The 22,998-nt window shown below is 44.6% G+C and overlaps 1 protein-coding gene across 1 annotated transcript in view; it reads left to right on the forward strand.

Annotated features, from left to right (window-relative positions):
• SHC3 (SHC adaptor protein 3) overlaps positions 1-22,998 on the forward strand; it is a 124,038-nt gene that overhangs the window by 25,620 nt on the left and 75,420 nt on the right. Inside the window, exon 2 of the mRNA XM_023627569.2 lies at positions 13,927-13,997. Coding sequence (XP_023483337.2) covers positions 13,927-13,997 — 71 coding nt within the window. The remainder of the gene's footprint in view (positions 1-13,926; positions 13,998-22,998) is intronic.

The raw sequence follows: 22,998 nt of genomic DNA on the forward strand, positions 1-22,998 counted from the left end.
CATATGTTAGCTTTTGAAAGGCTTGGTTATAATCATACTGTGTATATAATTTGGTGTCTTTTCATTGACTATATCACATTCTTGTCCCCAATAATTGTATAGTCCTCATAAATATGTGATGATGAGGTGGTCCATCCAGTGGCTTGACCGCACTAACCACCATCCCTTAGGGACACTTAGTTTGTGTCTTTTTTTTTTTTTTTTTTTTTTGGTGAGGAAGATGGTCCCTGAGCTAACATCTTGTCTCTCTTCCTCTGTTTTGTATGTGAGATGCTGGCATGCTCATCATGCATGGCTGGATGAGCCATGTGTAGGTCCACACCCAGGATCCAAAGCCATGAACCCTGGGATGCCAAAGCAGACTGTGCGAACTTAACCCCTGCACCACCGGGTCGGCCCCATGTCTGTGTCTCTGTTGTTGTGATAAAGAGTGGCTGATAGAGCGTCTTTGTGCATGAAGCTCTTGGGGGTATGGATACTGAAGATCTGTTCCTTATAACTTAAGAAATTAAGTTTCTTGAGCAAAAGCACTGTTTTGAGCCTCTCTATATGTACATCCAGATTATTTTCTGTATGGTTATACAAATATTTTTAAAATATTTTTTATTATAAGAGTAAATGCATACTTATTACTAAAAAAACCCAATAGTCCTGAAAAGTGTGAAATAAAAGTATAAAGCCACCTCACTCCCTCAGCATGGTCCCTGTGAACACGCCAGGTGTGGGTCTTGCCTGATCCTTCTTCTATATAATCAAACACACGCACACAGAAGCATGGATGTGTGTTTGGTTAGGTAGAGAAAACATGAGTAAAAAGAAGGAATTTGTCTGTTTGGATTATTATTATTATAAATAAAAGTCAATATTGCCTGTCTTTTTTTTTTCTTTTAGCATTTTCACACATATTTTGTTGTGATATACCCTATGATTTCTCAGGTTTGTAGGATTTCAAACCATAATTTATCTTTCTTTAAATAAAACCCTTGGGAATGGGTCCTCGTTGTGAAAACTCAGGTCCAGCCATGGTCCTGAACAACAGCACTGGGCTCAAGATGCGGCCCAGCCCCCCAGGCCCCAGGAAGAGCACCCCGGGCTCTGACAGGCTGGACCTGAGGGCAAGGCACTCCCTCCCACTCCCTGAGGAGTGAGAGACATATTTGTAATTTGCATATTGATTTGCCATTTACAAAGCACCCTGACATGCTAAGGAACCCTGCAGAAGCTCTGCCCCTTGGGTCCTGGATGTTCCCAGCAGCCAGCAAGAATGGGATTAATTTTGGGGCCTGCCACTGCACTAGGTTCATTTTGCCCACCACCTGGAACACCAAACACTGGGAAGATGAGATCACAGCAGAGAGAGGGTTTAATCACAAGGCAGCCAAGTTAGGAAGTGAGAGCACGAGTCTCAAGTCCACTTCCCTGAAAATGGGGACTCAAGGATATTTATGGGATGGGGGAGGTGGTCTGAAATGTGGAGAGAGGTGATTGGAGGAGAGGAGAGGGGAGGTAATGACGATCTGCGCAAGCGCAGTCAGACTCCACGCCTCTTCACAGGACGCATACCCACAAAGTGGCAGAATTGTCATGATCTGAGGGTGGAGTTTTTAGTTTCTTGATGTCAAAAGGTTGCTTATTGGACATCTGCATGGGTCCACTTGCTGGGTTGGTGGTGTCAACCGGCTTGAAGTGGACAAGGGGTTCTAATTCCTGAAAAACAGCTCACACACCCATTACCATGGTGACCCAGGCTCCAGGGAGATGTTATCTATAGGAGCCTAGTGGGAGTCAGGTAGTGTATTGCCTAAACAGCACAGTTAACGGTGGGTGGGTTAAAGAGCTAAAAGCTATAAACAGTAATTGCAAAAAGGAAAAAAAGCTTTAGTTCCTAGCTACTTAATCATCAATGGCTAACTGTTTTCCAGTTTCAATCCCCATATTCTTTGGTCATTCCTTATTCTTGAGGAATTTGGGGTGACAACTGATCTAGCTACTTCCTGTTGAATTGGGGCATAGATCTGGGTCAGAGGGATGAAACTGTTTATCGCTCACTTGGAAACATTCTCTTCATGTTGACATTTTGTATTATTAGAATTTTGTACCTTGCTCAACAGTTTTGGAAGAACATCGAAAGTCACATTTTATAATCAAGTATTGGACCAGAAGGATAAGAAGTATAGATGACCCAAATTTTAAAGTCCCTGAAAAATAGACCTAATCCCAGTGGAGCCTCCATCTGATGATCTCCAGGTGGGGACAGACATCTGGTCTGAGTTCCTGATAGTCTTTTGTTTTACTGGATGTGCATCAGAGACAGGAACAACACTCTGATCTCTCAGTTGTCATTGATGATGGCTATCAGCATAGACTCTCTGCCTGGGGGTCATCACATTCCTGAGGAACTCAAAAGAACAAAATTATGGACTTATAGCAGCTTGGAGGAGCCATAAAATCTACAGAGCATGTTGGGGTTAGTTAGTCAGAGGTCATTCAAAGTTACAATATGGTTTCTTTTCTACAATATGGCTTCCCTTATGGCAACCTTGTGTTGAGCTGATGTCAGCCTGGTGTCAGTCTGGGCAAGTCCCCTCTGGGCTCCAGGCTCTCCCATAAGTCTTGAACCCCAGACAATTTTCTGTTGTTCTTCTGTCCCTAACTTCCCGGATCCCATGGGGACCTTCTGCAATCCTGGCTCCAACATTGTGTACCCCTCTCCCCTAGGCCATCCACCCCCTAAGACTAGGGAGATGGGGGAGGGAAGGACAGACATACTGCCAGAGCCACAGGGACAGTTCCAATGTCACCCTGGCCCTCAGACCACTCATGGCCATGACTACCCCTGTGTCTTAGGTCTCCGCACACCCCTGAGATGGCAACTCACAGCTCTCCAGGGTGAGACAAGGGCCATCTGAGTCTGCAGAGGGTGACATGTCTGTGATGAATTCTTCCCAACTCTGCTTTGTCTTCCTGCCCTTTCCAGGCATTTGCAGCCGGCTCAGACCCATAGTCACAGGGAAGCATCTGTACCAAGACTCTGACAAAACAGTGGCTTTTGTCTTAGGGCTGTTGGCAATTATTGCTCTGTTCTTGCGTGTGGAAGGAGCAACATTTTCCTTTATTTCCTCTTGCTCCGATGAATGGGAATTCTTTCTAAGCTGCAGCTCTTTTTCTGATGGCTCCGGTTTCTTGCCTACACACCCGCATCATTTCTTTGAATTCTTGAACAAGCCAGCTAAGTTTATTCTGTCAGTGACGTCCTCACTTCTGTTATGGGAGCTCGGTCTCCACTCCTCGACATTTTTGCTTTCAATGTTTGTCATTCAAAAAACTAATTTTATTCCTTGTCCTTGAGTTATTATTTTTAATAACAGTGCTGTTTGCCCATATTTCTCTGTTTCCTGAAGACAGCCCTCAGAAACTTGATTGGAATTATTTTATTTTAATACGAACTTCGGTTTTCACAAAGTCCTTCTACCACTGTTATGCCATCAGCTTCCTAAGATCTGGGCTTTCTGATGCCCTGAGAGGGGGTCGTGTGTCCATGGGTTACAGAAGGAAAAGGAGGGTCTTGAAGGGGCTCAGAACAGGCCTCCCCAGGATATGCCACTTTGGTATGTAGAATGTATTGAGCTAAAGGCAGTCAAGACCCTGTGGGACCAGAGAAACTTCTACCTCTCCTTTAAAGAATTTAAACTGGGGGCCCTGACCATAAGAGTTACTACCAGAAATGAATTTTTATGACCTATCTGCATGGCAGGGCAAACCTCTACTGAACATCTGCTCTTATTGTCCCATGAATTACCCTCCTCCCTTCTGAAACCTCAGGCCCCTATCCCATTCCTTAGCTCTAGATGGCGTATACACCTCATTTTACTTTCATGTCTCTGACCCTCTCATGTATGTGGGGTTCCTGTACATATGCAATTAAATTTGATTTTCTCCCATTAATCTGCCTAAATTTAATTCTTAGACTGGCCAGAAGAACATAGAAGGGTAAAGGAACATTGATTCCTCCCTGACAATCTAAAAGCCATGATATTCTGGGACCCTCAATGTAATCTAGAGTTTGAAAAAACAAAGCATACCAAAGTGTATGCCATTTTTAGCTACATGTGAACTGTATCAGAGCCCCGAGCCATGTGTGTGAAGGTGCCTCTAGGAATCTGGACTAACACGTACATATGACAATATGACTGGTATCTCGAGCCACATGGTGTGCCAGGTGTTGTGTGAGACACTTTACAGGTGGGTTTTATACTTACAACAAATCCAAGAGGTAGATAATATCATCCATGTTCTCACGTAGGGAAAGCGAGGCTCAGGGAGATTTTAATTTAAGGAAAAAATTGCTAATTGTCTAACGCTATACTGATTAAATAGAAGAAGTGATATTTGAACTTATGTAGCCTGCATACAACACTGATCAGATAAAAAATCTTGGAAAGTTAGATCAGTCGCTATACAGACCAACCTGAGACCTGAGTGCACATGAGAATCCCTGGGAGTTTGCAAGAGGTTCGGAGCCTGCATGTCTAATAAGCTCCCAGATGATGCCGATGCTCCTTCAGGGGACCCCGCTGAGCTCCACTGCCCCAGACGTACAGTTAGTGTGGACCCTGCTCCATGGTCCCTTCTTTGATTCCCAGCGGTCATTCTTCAGCCCGGCTTTGACACATTTCTTTTGCTGCCCTGTGGTCTTGCTTTCACAGTCGTGACTTGGAAGTCTTCCAAGGCACAATGAGACCTGTTCAATTTCTCCCTCCCTGAGCATCCTAACAGGTGCAGATAAGTGCCTATGAATTGTGACATGAACGATGTAGGATATTTTACAGGTAATTAGCAAACAAGTGCTAATATTATTAATAGCTACAATTTAAGGATTACTCAGGCATTTTAAAGTAATTTAAGAGACACTTTTTTGTCCAGTACCAAAAGGCTAAAGGGCAAATTAGTATGCTAACAATAAATATTCAAGATCTAACAGGTTTTTCTACAGGCCTAGCATGGACGACATTCCCATTTATAGACCATGCTTGACAATAACGAGCCTGTTGCTGTGAGTGCCCACGAGTTGATTCTGACTCCTAGGGACCCTGTGGACAGCAGAGCTGAGCCCTGTTTCGTCTCTCCCCTTCCTGCAGTGTATCAGACGGTGCTCTGCTGCTATTCACAGGGTTTTTATGGCCAATTTTTTTGCAAGTGGCTGGCCAGGTCTTTCTTCCTAGTCTGTCTAGTCTGGAAGCTCTGCTGAAATCCGTCCACCAGCGGTGACACTGCTGGTGTTTGAAATACTGGTGGCACAGCTTTCAGCATCACAGCAACACACAGGCCCCACAGTGTGACAACCAACAGACGGATGGTGTGGTTCCCTGACTGGGAAACCAACTGGGGACATGTCAATGAGAGCACTGAATCTTAACCAGTAGACCACCAGGGCCTGGACACAATAATTTCAAATTAGAATTAGAAGGTACCTCTAATAGTCACTGAGGTAGAAATCACCAAGGTTAATTACTCGTAAGTTCTCCTAAACTCTCTGCCTGGGAAGCTCTGGGGACTGAGGAGCAGTTACCGTTAACTGTGCAGCTCCAGAAGCTGCATTGTACCAGGAGCACCATTGTACTCCTGGACCGTAGATGGTTCAGGCAGTTTCACCAAACTCCAGGACTGCGACTGGCATCACACATTCACCCCCGACGGCTTGCTGAAGCGAGGGGATGGAATTCAGTGACACCACAATAGGAGTAGCCCACCTGAGAGGCGTGGCTGGCCTCACTGACCACTTTGCTCCCCTTGGAAGCTACAGGGCAAGGTCACTCTCCAGAGGATGGACAGGCAGCTCCAGATCCCTCGTAATCAAGAGTCACCAGACGTCCTTGATCACTTTGTGATCAATTCTGCATCCTAGCATGGAGGTCCAATCTTATTAAGCATGATCTTTTTTATGGGTGGAAAATATCTTTAATTTTTCATTATTTTGTACAAGTAATAAATGAACACATTTAGTCACAAAATGTTTAAACAGTACAGAAGTGTTCAGAGATAAGGCCCTTCTTTCCCGTCTCTCCTTCCACTGCTCCACCTGCATCTCCTCTCTGTGCCCTCCTGTCTCCGGCGGTGGACCCAGGGAACCAAGCCCCCCTTGTGTTCACACCCTTGGGTAGTCCCCTCTCCTTGAGTCTGGACCGACCCTATAACCTGCTTTAACCAAAAGAATGTAGAGGAAGTGACAGTGTCTCTCGGAGACTCTAAGCTTAAATCATTTTAAAAATGGCTGCATTGGGAATCCTAGTGTGGATGTGCCCTGAGTGTTTAACCACACGTTTATTGATAGATATTTGAGGAGGGGGCTCAGATCTGCCCTCTTTACAGGCAATGAAGCAGTGAATATTTCGTACACACGGTGTTGTGCACTTATGCATGAATAGGGTCCTGCAAATACCCTTACTGAGTCCAAGGGCACATTTTCCATGTCCACAGGTACTTCCAAATAGTCATCTAAAAAGGTTTCACCAAATTACACTCTTTACGAGAACGTGTGACAGGCCCATTTTCCTGCTTCTTCACCTAATTTGACCACTCTGCTGGGTGGAAAATTGTGTCTCTTTCTGGTGTTTATTTTAATTTCTCTGCTCACTAGTTTGACAGATGCATGTTGCCAGCTGTCTTTCTTCCTCTGTGAGTCTCCTGTCTGTATCCTTTGCCCACTTTTTCCACTGAGGTGATGAGCTCACTTAATGACTCATAGAAACTCTTTGAGTACCCTGCATGTTACTTTTTTGTTAAAGTTATTGCATTTTCAGAGTCTTTCACTTGCCTTTTCCTGTTTTTTTATATAATTTGCCTTTTCCTACAAAAATTATTAATTTTCATGAGCTCACTATGGCCTTTGAGTTTTAGGTCTTGTTACAGAAATATTATTCTCTGTTTTCTTCTAATGTTTCTATAATTTTGTTTCTTAGCTTTAGCTCTTTTATCCTTTTGGGATTTATTTTTGTGCACAGAGTGGGTTGGGCATGTTGGAGAGGGCATGCCATTCACACACCACAGTGTTTGTAACACACACCTTACACAACTGTACGCAACAGCTCTGGGCAGGGCTGTCTCGATCATTCTTTTCCCAACTTACAGCTACTCATATCCACGTGTTTAGTGACTGGCTCATCTTTTCTTCAAGGATTCCCACAGATCCATACTTTTCTTCTGGGCTCATTCTAGTCCCTGCATGATTTGTCTTTTCCCACATCAATATCATATCATTTGCATGAGTTCCTTTTCATTTTTGTGTTATTCACAAATTTGTGTTCTCAGGGATCTTCCTTTATGATATAAACTTTGGAATTAATTTTTCAATTCTGGGGGAAAAAATCCTGTTGCAACTTTCATTGGCATGACAATAAAACTGTAGATTAATTTGAGGAAGAATTGGCATGTTTTTAGTATTACATCTTCCAATCCAGAAATTGTGGTATGCCTTTCCGTTCGTGCAGGCTTGCTTTTCTTTATTCATCCTCCCCTAAGGTTTTCTTCGAGTTGGCCGTAAATTTCTTGTTAAATTTATTTCGTATTTTTTCTTTCTTGCAACTGTCAGTGAGATATTTCCCCCATTATAGCACTGCTTTCTTTTACTAGCCTTTGCCTGATTGAATCGGTTTTATCTTCTTAGTGTTTTCTTTGTCACGTTATTTAACACACATGTATATATATTTAATCCATGTGAAAGTCTTTGAGCTTTCATCGGCTGCTGTGACCCCTTCCTGATCACTGGGATCACTGAGGTGTGTGGACTTGCTACTGGTGTTATGTTTTATTTGTGCATTTTCTGTTTTCCCCCTTCTCTTTGCTGGCTGGGCTGTCTAATTTGAAAGTGGATCATCCTAGTTTTTCTTTTTTTGGTGAGGAAGATTGGCCCTGAGCCAACATTTGTTCCTAATTCTCCTCTTTTTGCTTGAGGAAGACTGGCCCTGAGCTAACATCTGTGCCCATCTTCTTCTACTTTGTATGTGGGCTGCCTCCACAGCATGGCTTGATGAGCAGTGTGTAGTTCTGTCCCCAGGATCTGAACCCACAAACCCTGGGCTGCTGAAACAGAGCACGTGAACTTAACCACTACACCACTGCGCCAGCCCCCTGATCATCCTATTTTTATTTTTACAGTGGTTCATAATTTTATACACACATATGTAGGCTTACGCTTTTCTACCGTTTCCTAGAATTCATCTGTTCTGGACCAACCTTCGCAAAGCGCAGCAGCCTTTGGCACGCATCCCTTCTCTCCAACTGCCCTTTCGTATCTGTCCTCCACCAGCATGTGGAGATTGTCTGGGACTTCAGTTCCCCATCACTGTAAAAGCAAACATACTTGAAGTTATGCGTCAATAGTTGTTAAGGCGTAAGGCGTACTGGAACTTTGTTGGTTCTTTTCTTTTCAGTGTTTCTCGTAGCCCACATCCTCCTCTTTTGTAGTCGCTGTTTCTCCGGAATAATTCTTTCAGAGTGTCTGTAGGCGGTGAGCTCTCTGAATCCTCGCTTTGCCCTCCCACTGAGTGCGAGTTTGGGTGGATGTAAGATTCTTGGCTCAGCACTTCTCCTCCTCAGTCTTCCGATGATGGGCTTTGTCTTCCTGTATTTGGCTCTGAAAGAGAACTTCCTTTGTAAGTAACCTGTTTTCTCTTCCCCTCGTGGAATGCTTTCAGGATGTTCCTCTTTTGAACCTTTTGTGCTGAAATGAAGCTGTCATATGTCCGCAGGCGGATCTTTTTCATGTTTCTTCTGGAACCTTGAAGATATAAACACATCTGACTCCCTAAAACACTAAACCTTTTGCTCTCTTTGTTCTTGAATATTTCCTTTTATTTTTCTTTTCTTTTTTCTGAAATTCCTATGAGGCAGATGCAGAAACTTCTGCATCGAGATTCCAAGACTTGACACTTTCGTATTTCCGTGTCTTTGGTGCTGGGAGATTTTCTTCAGTTCTGGAGGTTTTCTAGGCCCCATTGTCCAAGCTTTCATAATTCTTCAGTTTTGTCCCGTTCTGCAGCCCATCAATTGAGTTTTCTATTTATGCCATAAATCACTAGATTTTCTCTGCTAGCTCCGTGCTAGACATGGATGGAAGAATCAAAACCTCATTCCCAGTGGTGATCAAAACTTTTTAAAAAATGCCTTGGAATGCATTGAAGAACAAAAGTATAGGATGCATAATAGCAACCATAAAGTCTTGGGAAAGGCAATAACTAATATCTGAAATGGAGACAACTCAGGTTTATGGATAAGAAAACTTATAGCAAATATAAGTTCTTCTCAAGGTAGTATGAAATTGTTGATTGGAATCCAAATAGTTTTTTGAGGGGTAAGGGAACTTCAAAAAATGATTTTAAAGTTCTTAAGGAAAAATACACACAGGAGACGCAGGAATTGACAAATGAGGTGCAACAGGATAGAGTTGAGGTAAAGTCCTGTACCGAGTTAGGAATTTAATATGTGTACCACGGAGTTGGCCCATTGGTCCGGGTAGACGTGCATGAATTGTTCCATCAGTGGAGGCTGACCTTATAACTCATGCCATATCCTATATAGACAAATACATTCCTAGTAGATTAAAAGGCTAAATGAAAAACATTAACTAAAACACTTAAATAAGTGAATACATAGAAAAATAAATAATAAATAAATTTGATAAAGTGAAATGTAGGAGACTATTGTAAGAATCTGGGGACAGGCAGACCTTCTCTAACAAGCAGGGTGCTCCGCAGCCACACAGAACACGATGGGCACGTGATTACAATAATTACTACAGCACTACTCCAGTAACAACATGTGTTAGACGAAATGCAGAGCCATCGAAAGAAAAATGGTTCAATGGGAGATTAACGTCCTATTAATCCATAAGAAAAAAGATGAAGAACCTAATAGAAAACTGGGCCAAAGATATGAATAGTCAGTTAACAGAAAAAGAAGTGCACATGGCCAATAAACAAGTGAGAAAAATTACATAACCTTACAAGATATCAGGGAAATGCAAATTTAAACAAAAACAGAAATACTCTTGCCCATGATAGGCAAAGATTCAAAAGGCTGATGCTCTACAGTGTTAGGAAGGAGAGAGAGAAATAAGCTTGCTGAGGCATTGGTGGTGAGAGGACACATTGCTAGAGACCTTTGGGAGGGTAATTCAACTCTGTGACATTGGGGGTGGCATTCACATAGCACTGCAAATGTGACAGTGATGGTAATCATATAACTCCCGGACAGCGGTGATTGTATCCACATAACTCAGTGACAGTAACGGAGGCATTAACATGGCTGTGATGGTGGTGGGGGTGGTAATCACATCACTGCAGCTCTGGTCATGGATTCACATGGCCTGTGTTGTTGTTGGTATTCACATAACTGTGATGGTCATAGCGTTATTCACAGAATTCTGTGTTGGTCATGGTACATACGTAGCTCCGTGATGGTGTTGGTGGTATTCATTTAATTCTGTGACACTGTGGTTTCCACTCAACTGTGTTGGTGGCGGAGGTATTCCTAACACTCTGGTATTGACATAATCATGCAATACAGTGGCAGTATTCACATAACTCTGTGATGTTGGTGGCGGTGTTTATGTAATTCTCACCTGTGGTATTGGTATCCAGATAACTCTGTGAAGTTTGTCGTAGCAGTCATGCAACCCTGCTGTGATGGTGACAATATTCACACAACTGCAGTGGGGTGGTGGTGATGGTATTCAAATGGCACTGCCGTTTTGGTCGTTGTATTTACGTAACCCTGTGGCGTGGGTGGGAGCCGTCACATAACTCATTGGTTGTGTTCGTGGTAGTATTCCCATAACTGCATCGTTGGCTGTCTTTTCACACAGCTCTGTGAGGTCACATAGTCACTTAACTATGAGGCTGGATGTGGCATTTTAGATAATTCTGTGATGGTTGCGATGGTATTACTATAACCTTGATGTTGGTGGTCATGGTACTCGAATATCACTGCAGTGTTGCCAGTGGTAACCACATAACTGTGACGATGTTCGACGTTGGTGTTCTGTGATGGTGGGCATGGTATTAGGATAATCTGCAATGGTTGTTGCAGTCACACATCTGCGATGGTGGTCACGGGATGCTCACATAACACAGTGACTCTGGACATGAAATTTGCATAACTCTGCGATGGTGGTGGGGACAGTATTCACCTGTCTCTGAGAGGTGGAGGTGTTGCTATTGACGTGACTCTGTCACTTTGGTCATAGTCATTACCTCTCATTGTAACATTGCTGGAGGTGGTATTCACATAACTGTAGGATGTTGTTGTGCTGTTCCCATAATTGTGGCCGTGCTGGGTGTGGCAATCCCATAACTCTGCAAAGTGGGTCGTCGTCTTGACATATCTTAGCGACAGTGTAGTGGTTTTCACATAACCCCGCCGTGGTGGTGATGGCATCCACGTAACTCTGTGACAGCAATGGTGGTGTTCACGTAACCCTGCACTCTTGTTCATATAACTTGTGACATCGTCATGGTAGTTACACAATTCTACAATGTTGGTCATGGTGTTCATGTAACTCTGCCATGCTGTTTTTGTGGTATTCTCATAATTCTAAAATGTTGGTGGTGGTATCCACGTAACTCTGGGATGGTGGATGTGCTGTTTGTGTAGCTCTGTGACTTTGGTGGTGGTGGAAGGGACATGGCCCTGTCATGTTGGTCTTGGCCTTCATGTGAATCTGGGATGTTGGTCATTGTAACCACATCACCCTGCTATGTTGGTGGTCGTCTAAGTCATGTATCTCTGTGACATTGGTCAAGATGTCCTCATAGCTGTGATGGTGGGGGTGGCATCCAGATAACTGTGATGTACTGGTGGTTTCACATAGCCGTGCAATGATTGGAGTAATAGTCACATTTTATGGGTGTAGAGACTTGTAGAAAGTTTAAAGTTTTGCTTAAAGTTACACAACAAGACATGACAGAGTCAGGCTCAAATTCAGGTTTTTCGAATAATCCAAATTCAGTCTTTTCTGCACTACACCATGTAGTCTATTCCTGCTAAATCTAAATTTAAAGGCTTTGGAATACAACATTTATATCTTCAAACTCCCCAAGGGCCTTGGAGCACAGATATTGTCTCTTCCGTTCTAGCTGTTTATCCACAACTCCAGCTACGTCCACATATTCACATACACATATACCTTTTCATGTGTGAAACTGATAAAAAATTTAGCTACAAATTCAGATGTATAAATTGAACTTTTGAAAATTTATATTAAATAATGCAGAAGAGGGCTTTCCCATAAACCAAAGTAAAGCATCTTTGAGGGTAATCTAGAGTTTATTCAATTACAGTTTATAAATAATTCAAAATATATTTATTAAAGAATGAATTTGAATGTTGGTGAAAATGTTGGTATTGTAGTGTTTTCGTTCTTTCTTTAAAAATTATAAACCTCTAGAAGTCTGTAAAGGACTAGAAATGTGACGTGAGGATGCTGGAGCCTTGGTGGTGGGTAAATGGCAGGTACATGTTTAAACAATCATTGGATTATGCATTTAAGATTTCTACATTTTACAATATATAAGTTATACCTCAACAAAGTTTTTAAAAAGGAACTTTTTTTTACATCACAACGTCGCACGTTTATATTTTGTATAACTGAAACAAAAACTTCATTAAATAGTATTTGCAGTGACTGTATGGACATTTCATATAAATGGAATCATACAAAGCCTTTCGTGCCTGGATTCTTTCACTTATCACAATATTTTCAAAGTTCGTTTATGTCGTAGCATGTAACAGTACTTCATTCCTTTTTATGGCTGAATAATTTTCCATTGTAAGGATTTACCACATTTTGTTTATCCATTCACCAACTTTTGAGTTGTTTCCGTCTTTCGGCTGTTGTGAACATTGTTGTTATGAACGTTTGTGTACAAGTTTTTGTGTGGACGTGTTTTTATTTCTCTTACGTATATACCTAAGAGTGGAATTGGTGGGTCCAATGGTAACTCTGTGTTTAACTTTTTAAGGCAGCGCCACACTGTTTTCCGAAGTGGCTTCATCGTTTTACCTTCCCTCCAGCAGTGTTATGAAGGTTCCAGTTTTTGCACATCTTCCCCAACACTTGTGATTATCCAGCCTTTTTATGATAGCCATTGTAGTCGGTGTGAAGTGATATCTCACAACAGTAATGCTGTAGTCAATATCTTGCATTTGCATTTCCTGCATTGGCCTTGCACTTTCCTGATGGCTAATATGTTGAGCATCTTTTCACGTGCTTATTGACCATTTCTTTGAAGAAATGTTGCTCAGATCCTTTGCCAATTTTTTATTTTTGCTTATTTTATTGAGTTAACATTGGTTTATAACATTCTAGAAATTTCAGGTGTACATCATTATATTTCTATTTCTGTGTAGACTACATCATGTTGACCACCCAAAGACTAATTACCTTCCATCACTGTACACATGTGATCTGTCACCCCTTGCACCCTCCCCTCCCCTCTTCCCCTCTGGTAACCACCAATCTAATCTCTGTCTCTATGTGTTTGTTTGTTTTTGTTTTTATCTTCTATTTATGAGTGAGATCATACGATATTTGACTTTCTCCATCTGACTTATTTCCCTTAGCATGATACCCTCAAGGTCCATCCATGTTGTCACAAATGGCAAGATTTCATCCTAGAAAGATACTTCTAAATAAAATGAAAATATTATGGGTTTCAGAAAAGTCGAGTGTGGTGCCAACCTAAGCACTCAGGATATTTTCTTATGGGTGTGAGTTATTGCTTTTATAGAAACAAAACAAAGTATCACCGTGAATATGGAGTTGAAGTTTAAGAAACGTGTATGGCTTTCAAAAACGTCCTTGATGTAGTCAGGAATTGTCTCTTCCCCTCGTTTCCCCGGGCTCATGATTTCCGTTTTTTCCCCTTGCAGTACTTGGGGTGCATTGAAGTTCTACGCTCAATGAGGTCTCTCGACTTCAGCACGAGGACGCAGATTACCAGGTAAGCCCTCTTGAAAATGGACTCCTGTGATCTTCTTTCAGCAAGGAATGATTTCAGAGGTTAACAGCCTGGAAATTTCCAGAGGAAAAGGCTGCCCCTTGAGTGCTGGTGACTGGTGACAGGGAGTCAGGACTTACTGTATTTCAAGACTTTTGCCTGTTCATCCATGTTTGTGACGTGTGTCTCTTGACGTGAGTACCCTGGAGACACTCCCCACTTCTAAGCCCTTTCTATCATTAAGCTGCAGACAAATGGAGTGTTTACATTTGTTTCTTTAATATGTGAAACCCTAATACCAGACTGATATTTGAAAAGGTACTGAACTGTGTTGCTTCTTTCTAAAAAAGGAGGTCAAGATGTCAGGAGAGAATTTCTGACAGTTTACACAAAGAATAAAATGCACAGAATTGGAAGTAGAGATATTCGTGGGAGCAGTAGTTTAGAAAGCAGACTAATTCTTTAAGGGGTCAGTGATTTTGAACAGGTTTATAAATTCTCCACCATCAACTAGATTCTAAAGCCATCCTGAAAAGGAGCAGTGGAAGGCTAGGGCTGGGTTTGTGAAACGGCTACGTTTCTGTGGATGATGAGCTTGGCAGTTGCAGAATTGTTTAATCTAAACAATGACCTCAGAAAATGCCTCATATTTATTTCATTCAAATTACCCTATTGTGTATCTTTGGGTTAGCAAGCCAGAGTCTAGAGACTGAGCTTTAAGAAAGCCATTATTTTTAATAATTAGCTGCTAAATAATGTACACACCTCAATTATGTTTTAAGCCCCACAATGATACCTCTTCCTCCTCACCAAAGAAAAATTTGTGTTCAAAAGAGTTGATGATTCTCTCTAAAGTGACTCGAGACACACCTGGTGGGAATGCACTGACATTAGTAATCTACACTAAGGGAGGAATCCATCTTCATATATTTATAGAAAATGGCTTATGAAAATTGCCAAAGCCAGGGAATTGTATTTTGAAGTGAAAGTATTTCGAAGAAAAGTTTGAACATTTACTTAGTCAATCATTCGTTCATCCTACCCATGACAGGTCAGGTGTGGAGCAGCATCTGTGAGTAGGGCACTCCGCCCTGTGCCTGGGGAAATGTGGGAATATATGACAGTATTCACCTTCTTGTGTGTGGTGGCGGTTGTCTTTAAAGAGAATTGTTGGCCATTTCTACTGAATTCCCTTTATAGATACTAGAACTTGAGATAATTTCATGTCATTTTAATTTTCCTGCTGTATTCATTGAGCATTTACTGCTGACAGTGCACGCACAGCGTGCTGGCCAAAGTAGGCTGTCTTGTTTTGCCTGGTCTCCCAGTTTTGGGGAGAAAGATGCATATAAAAATAATAGAGGGGCATGCAAAGGGCACAGACCAATTCCTGCTCCTCAGGAGTCGTGGGGGGTGGGGGACAAGTGGAAAATCCCAGAGTGCCCTTTGATGAGGGTCTTAGCACTCTTTGGGGTAGAACCTAAATGGACAGAAGTAATAACATTGTACAGGAAAGCTGTGGAGCAGACATTAGTGGGTGTGGAGGTCCCACTGTCTTTCTCCAATACTGTTCCATTTTGATTTTAGCAAAGTTGGGCCAGCACAAAGGGTGAAGTGGAGCACCAATCTTGCACTCAGGAAACTTGGTGTTCAGTTCTGGTTATACCAGAATTACCTTGGGTTTATTAGACTTTTTGAAAACTACATTTGCTTATCTCCATGATGCTTTCTGTCTTTTGTTTCATTTTTTATCATGTGACATGTTTCTTATTTTAGTTAATAACCAGAGACCACTTGTGGGAAACAATTTGACAAATCAATGTCAGAAAGCAGTCTCTGCATCCAGGAGAAGAATTCCCAGCAATGTCCTATAGGTGTGGAGCTTTTAAGGCCTCCATGGTAACTGAGTGTTGAACATGTCTGTGGTTGAACTCTACCTCCACGGTTTACTTAATATACTAAAGGCATAGTACATATGCCTTGAAAGGTTGTAGGGAAATCTAATGTTGTAATTAAATTATATTATACAGGCACTGAGAAAACCTGATTCCAAAGACTTCCCAGCCACACCTTTCCTAAAAATATATATATTTTTTATAAGCAAATAATCAATTTCTACCCACCTGTTCTGCTATTCCAAGTTTTGGATATAAGTGTCTTTTGGAGGCTCTGACAGTTGAACTAAGTGTCCTTCTGTTGAGGTCAGTTTAGTTTTATGCTGTTCCTGTGTCTGAGTTCAGGTTGACTGTGTACTTTCAATAGCGCTACCCATGAATCATGGCTCTCTTACTAATAGATAACTTTTAAAACTCCCCAGGAAAGCTGCCATTGAGTCTAGACTTAGTTGCAGTGCTGGCTGTTAAACACCTTGTACGGCCAACACTTCGGGCAGAGGAGCTTGGTGACTCTTTCATAATAATCGCTGCCCCCAGGTGGAGGAGACAGCCTATATGTGGAGCCCAGCTCTGCCGATTTCCACCTCAGTGGTTGTTGTGGGAAATAGAACGTTTCCACATCTGACATCACAGCACAGGTCGTGGCAAAGAAGCAGTGTGGTTGTTTGCTTCATCCTATTGCCCAAGCTGGTATTCAGCACAGTAGCCACAAGACTCCAGTGTTCAAAGAAGTGAGTGTCCGTGAGCATGAGAGCAATTGAGGCCACAGAGATGACGGCCCTCGGCAGCCGCTGCTTCCCTGGGTCAGCCTATTGGTGGGGTACAGAGAGGAGCTGAGAGGTCCAGTACTTGTGAAAGCCTGCCCAGGGGACAGAGATGCATGCCAGAAGAAATAGCTTCTGCAGAAGGAAATAGCTTCCCAACATGCCCTTGGATGCTAAACCCAGCATGGCCTTCCCCCTAATGTGCCCCCTTGTCCAGTACAGTTTTGGAATGTGGCATATGAGACCTCCCCACGCCCTTGGAGGTTCGTGATGACATTGCACTATTAAAGGCTATCAAGAACCCCGCTGCCGAGAACCATGGAACTTGGCTAGTCTAGTGTTTCCCTGCTGTACTTAACTGGCTTGCAGGAAACTGCCTGCCTCTTTGCTGCCCCACCGCCAGCACCGCTTCATAGTCTGCAGAACCCACTGAGAAACCACCATCGTCCCTGCATCGTGCAGCCCATGAGGGGCGTGAGGGAGGGTCTCAGGTTGGTCTCACCCTGGGCAGTTGGGGGCCCCAAGTAGGGATAACCCAGCTCCCCAGCTGGAGGTCAGTCAGAGACCTCTGCTTTCCTCTGACTTAGGCCACTGGGTTTCCACACAAAGTGCTGTGGCCAACAGTGCTGATCAACCATTGCTCCAGTGACTGCCCGTCCTGGCCTGAGCCTGACCGTCAGAGGAGCGCCTGTGTGGGCCACACCATGCGCCTCCCTGAGGATTCCTCTCCTTCGACTGCTCTCATCTCTCGCTGGGGAACTGGAGGAACTGTTACTGTGTTTCCTGTAAGAGTGGGATACGCCACATCAGATAGGAGGATTCTGGGGAGACCATGCTCTCTGGTCTGACACCTAAGGAACACCTGTCTGGCTGGCTCTGCACAGTGACAGAAGCTCCTGACTTGCCCTTGGTCACCGGACCAGCATGGCCTGACCTCCTTTCTTCCTTTCATTTGATTTTCTCATCTCATTTTTGTTTCATTTATTGTGCTAAATTTTATCTATTAGTGGACATCATCTTAAGCTATTTTTAGGACATGGAAGGCTGTACGTATATACACAGCGAAGCCCAGCGCACTCAGCAAGGTGGTCCTTCCCCAACCAGAAGTGCGAACATCTCACATGTATATTTGGTTCAAACGACCCCAGCTGACTTCCTGCACTGCTTGGATTTGTCAGATTATGGCCAAGTTTGCTTCCCACCCAGGGCTGTGTAGACATATGGACTCAGCCACGTGTGGCTTTGCTACAGTTCCAGGGTGAGTTCGGGTAGAGGTACAGTCACGCATCACTTAACGACGGGGATAAGTTCTGAGACGAGCTTCGCCAGGCGATGTTGTTGTTGGAGCAAACATCACAGAGTGCACGTACACAGACCTAATGGGACAGCCTTCTACACAGCCAGGCTGTATGGTGCTGATCTCATGGGACCACCGTCATGTACGCGATCCGTCATTGACTGAAGCCTCGCTATGTGGTGCATGGCTGTATAAAAACATTGTCTGGAAGGCAACATAAACTTGCTTTTTCCAAGTTGTAGAGAGTGAACAATCGAATCCAGGTTAGGGTTTTTGTTTCTCTTATTTTAAAAGTCATCGTTGTTTCAATGGGCCCTGAAGGGCCTGGTGTGGCCCAGACCTTCACCAGCACTGCCCCTTGGATGTGATCCGCTGCCCAGCATTCCACTTTGCATACCCTGGCCCTAGAGTTCTGCTCAGAATTGGGATGTTTTGAAAATTCTCCAGGAACATGCATAAAATTCCTTTGGTTTGAAACCGAAATCAAAATCTTTGAAAGGAAAACATTTTTCTTTTGGGAGAGTGTCTCCCTTTTGTGCTTGTCCAGCATATTGATGGGGTCTTGGGACACTGGTATCAGTGGTATAACATATGTGTTGAAGCTCAGGGTCCCCTGCACGACCTCTTCAATTACTGCAGCACGAGGCAGAGGAGTAAATGAACACAGCATCAGCCGTCCACTAGGGAGTGGGCCGAAAGCTGTGACACTGGCATCTTTTCTGTCTGATGGTTCATGGGGGGACTTTGGCTAGAAGGTAGATGTGTGACCATGTGGTATTGGTCTGACAGTGCTGGGCCGTTGGTAGTTATAGGGCCTTGAGTTTGAACAAAGTAGCAAGCATGACCTGGAAATGTGAAGAGGAGGGGAGCCGAGGCCTGGAGACGTGGCATTCTGAGTCGTGATACGGTGAGAATGGCAGCCAGGCTTGCTGCGGTCGTCCGTCTCCACCCTGAAGGAGGGCAAGCTAGATGACCTCAGCTTGGCTGCTAGACTCCGTCCACTCTCTCTGCTCTGAAACGACCTTGAAGGCTTGGAAATGCTGGCTTCTCCAATCGCTTCTGGCTTCCCACGTTCTGTAAATGCTCTCAAAAAGAAGTTCAAGGTAAAAACTTTCACCACATAGTCCTTCAGCTCCGTGAGTGCCCGAGCATCCCTGTCTGTGTGCACCCACCCCGGCTCCAGTGCGTTTCCTCTCGCGTGCGTGAAGGCCTCTCCAAGACCACACGCCCTCGTCGGACTTACTGCAAGAGAAGGGCCGACCAGGCTCCCTGCCTGGCACCCGGACCTCCTCCGTCCACACCACATCCATTGGGATGCTTTACTGTCTTGCCTCATACAGTTCTGTGTCACGTGGCCATTTCATGACAAGCCCACGAGGGATTGGAGCAGTGCACACGGTGGGGCTAACAAGATATCTGTGTTGTTTATGGAGCCTTCCCTATCCTCAGGGCCTGCTCAGGCTGTGAGGAGCTGCGGTGGCAGAGACGGACACTGAGGAAGAAGCGTAGGTGAGGCGCTGGCTCCTCGGCCTCTGGCAGAACCGAGGTAGGTCCTGGCAATGACATGAGGTCTGATGACGCCACCTTGCTCAGCAGAATGGCGGAAACACCCAGGAGGTGGGGATCTGAACAGCTTCTGTTCAGGTTTAGGGTAGCTGCTTCCTTTTGGAAACAGTGACATGACTTCCACATGCTGCACTGAATGGCTGGGACTTTGGTTCTGTCGCTTTCTCCCTTTGCAAGCCCACAGGAAGCAATCTGGAAGGTCCTCTGTTTGAAAATCCATTGTGCCAGTGGTGTTAAGATGGGTGCTTTCACACCTGGCACGTGACGTTGAGAGCGAGGCTGCTTCGCTCAGGTGAACTTGGTGCTGCGCGGATCTGATCTTTCCAATTACACTACTCGATTATGCTGTTCCAGAATTCCTTCTGCAGTACAAAATAAACACCTCTGATGTCAACTTAAGTTCAACGTGCCAGGAAAAGGAGCAGATCTGTAAAAATCTTCCCCGGGGCTAGCTGACTCCGAGTTAGAGCAGAGAGCAGTGGTGGGTATGAACAGTCAGCCTGCCCATCCCTGTGTTCGCTGGTGCTGGATGGCTAACTTGTGGTTCATTCTAAATGTACTTCTTCTAAACGCGCTCCACGGGCTGAGCCTCTGGCAGCCCCGCACTCCCGGAGGGTGAAGCCCAGCAGGGAGGGAGTTAGTGTTTTCTCAGCTTAGAATTCTTCTTGAAAACACCAGCTTGCCTACGTGCCAACGTATCTGGGCTTTGGGATGAAGCGGGCTGAGTCCTTCCACTTCACTTCTCTGTCGTTGCTTGGGTTTTGAAACCAATCAGAATTCTTTTGTGCCCCGTGTCTCCTTCATTTGTGTACGAGAATGTGCTAGACACAGGGGTACGTGGATCGCAGATGCCCAGGGGGTCACGGCCAACAGCCACAAGGCAGTGGGTCAGGTGTTCCGCGCAGGCATGAGAAGAGTACCACAGTGGGATGATGACCTTGAGCAGGGCACAGCACAGTGAGCAGACGACGGGCAGTGTGAGGCGCTCACAGTCCAGCTGGGAAGAATGGGGCAAATGCACGTGAAGGAAAGAGACGGTCATGGGCTCTGCAGACGGTGCTCCTCCCACTCTGCTTGCTCTGTTCACTAGAGGAGCAGTGAGAGCAGAGATGAGATGAGGCTGGCTGAGGGGGGTGTGCTGTGGTGACGGGAAGGGGCCAAGTGGAGAGGACGAGATACCATCTTTCTCTCCAGGGGCCTGTCTTCCTTCTCTCCCCTTGACCATCTGAATAAATCAATCTGGTTGTGATTTCTCCCAACTGGAAAATGCAGACATCATTCTAGTTGCTTGTTCCCCTTTCCTTTCAAGCACTGGGGAACACTACGTCAGGATGCCCTGTCGTCATAATCTCTGACAAGCTGGTTATGGAGTTCAGGTGCAGCCTGTAGTCACTGTCTCTGTGTGATAGCGTAGCCGTCTATACCAGTGACAGCATTTGTTACCCAAGAGCATGAAAACTCCCAACTGCGGGGCCTGCCCCTGAGAACCAGGTGGGAGGTTTTCCTAGTGACTGTCTCCTGGTGGGAGTGCCAGGGTCCACTGGCATGTGTGACGGACAGCAGGCCCAGGGCTTGGCCAGCCACTTCACTGTGCGGGTGAGCCGGGATCTAGCGGCATGCGTGGCAAGGAAGGCAAGTGGCAGGGATAACTTCCAATGTCATTGAAAGGCCCAGAGAGGGGTCGGACCCAGGGTCTAAGAGCATTAGCAGAGCAAGTTGAGGACTTTCAGAGCCTCACATGCAAAGCATCCAGATTTGTTTGTTTGGTTATTTATCTACTTCTTTGGCAGTCTGTTTAGCCCGTGGAGATTCTGCTGCAGCGGACGGGGGCAAGGCCTGGGCCCTCCCCAAGGTGACCCTGCTCCTGTCTCTGGAGGATGGCACCAGGAACAGAAGACTTTTGTCTTTTCTCTACCATGTCACGCCAGAAGGGAAGGACTTCCCTCCCAACCTGGCCTCCACTGTAGTATGAATTCCTTTAAGGATCCAGCAGGGTGGGCGTTAAGGGACCACTGGGATGGTTTGTGTCCTATCAGCTCTCTGACCTGGCATGGGATGCCCAAAAATTTAACGCACACACGTAGATCATTTCACTTTCTTGAGCGTGATTCTCAAACTTGGGCACACAACAGAACCACCTGGAGAACTTGCTACAACAGAGAGCAGAGCCCCACTCCGAGTTTCCATAGGTCTGGCATGGGGGCTGAGAATTTGCATTTCTAACCAGACGCTGATGCTGTCGGTCCAGGTAATGCACTTTGAGGAGCAGTGTTCTGGAGTTCTATTTTTAACCTCTGAACCATTTGCAACTACCATCTACGAAACCACAGCTTTGAAACGAGTCCATTTATTTTTTCAAGTGTTCCCACTCATCCAAAAATTTTAAAAATGAAGAGCAAAGATGACTTGGTGGCTTAGCATGGTTTAAATAGAATCCATAAGATGAATATGTGGCATTCATTCCATACTCTCCTTAAGGACCATCTGGCATGGTGTATATTTTTAATCCTCATGCCAGAAGCACATTTATGTCAGAATGTACCTCTGTGATTGCTCCTTTTCTGTCTCTTTCTCTGAGTTCACTTACTCCCCAAATATATCATTTCATAAGCACCTCTTTGCCCTTGACAGAGGGCAGCCTGGCGTTGCAGGTTCTGGAGCCAGATTGTCTAGGCTTCTGTCCAGGCTGAGCAACTTTCCAGCTGTGTGACCTTGTGCAAGTACCTTATGTTCTCTGTGTCTCAGTTTCCCCACCTTTAAAATGGAAATCATAATGGTACCTCCTTCACAGGGTTGAGAAGTGAGTTAATCTCTGAAAAGTACTTAACAGGCTGTCTAGCACATGGAAGGGCTCTAGACTTGTTAGTGAATATTGATATTTTCACTTTTATTATATCTTCTCCATGTTGGTAATTTCATTGCGTTCAGTAATACTTCCAGGTTATAAGCCACAAGTCTGTATCTGTGTCTCTGAATTTTCTTTTCAGTGCCATCCTGTATTTACAGCGGCCCACTGGGTCTGCGTCTTCTTGGAGATGCTCAGTTTGTGGCAGAATCGTAAGCACCCCATCTCTGCCTCTCTGTTGTGTTTCCTTCCCTCATCCTCGCCTCTGTTGCCACAGTCAGGTCCAGCGCACACCTCCCTGAATGTTGGTCATGACCACAACCCATGCGTTCTCCGGGGTAGAAACTGCGGAGTCGGTCTTATCTCCTCCGTCTCTCTTGTTCAATTACCAGCGCTTCTCGATTCTCCCTGGAAGCTTCCCTCGTAATTTCTTTCCTTTCTTCCAGTCTCTCTCTCCTTCAGTTCCCTTTATATCTGCTAACAGGTCAATGTGCCTGAAACATACTACTCTCTGTCAAGCTTCATTGTTTATCCATTAAGGCAGAATACAATGAAAAATTCTTAACTGATCGCTCAATGTTCCACTTGACCTGCCTCAGCGCACCTTTCCAAATAGATTTCTCCTGATTCCCCTTTA

Source organism: Equus caballus, chromosome 23 (assembly GCF_041296265.1).
Source record: "Equus caballus isolate H_3958 breed thoroughbred chromosome 23, TB-T2T, whole genome shotgun sequence".
NCBI lineage: Eukaryota > Metazoa > Chordata > Mammalia > Perissodactyla > Equidae > Equus > Equus caballus.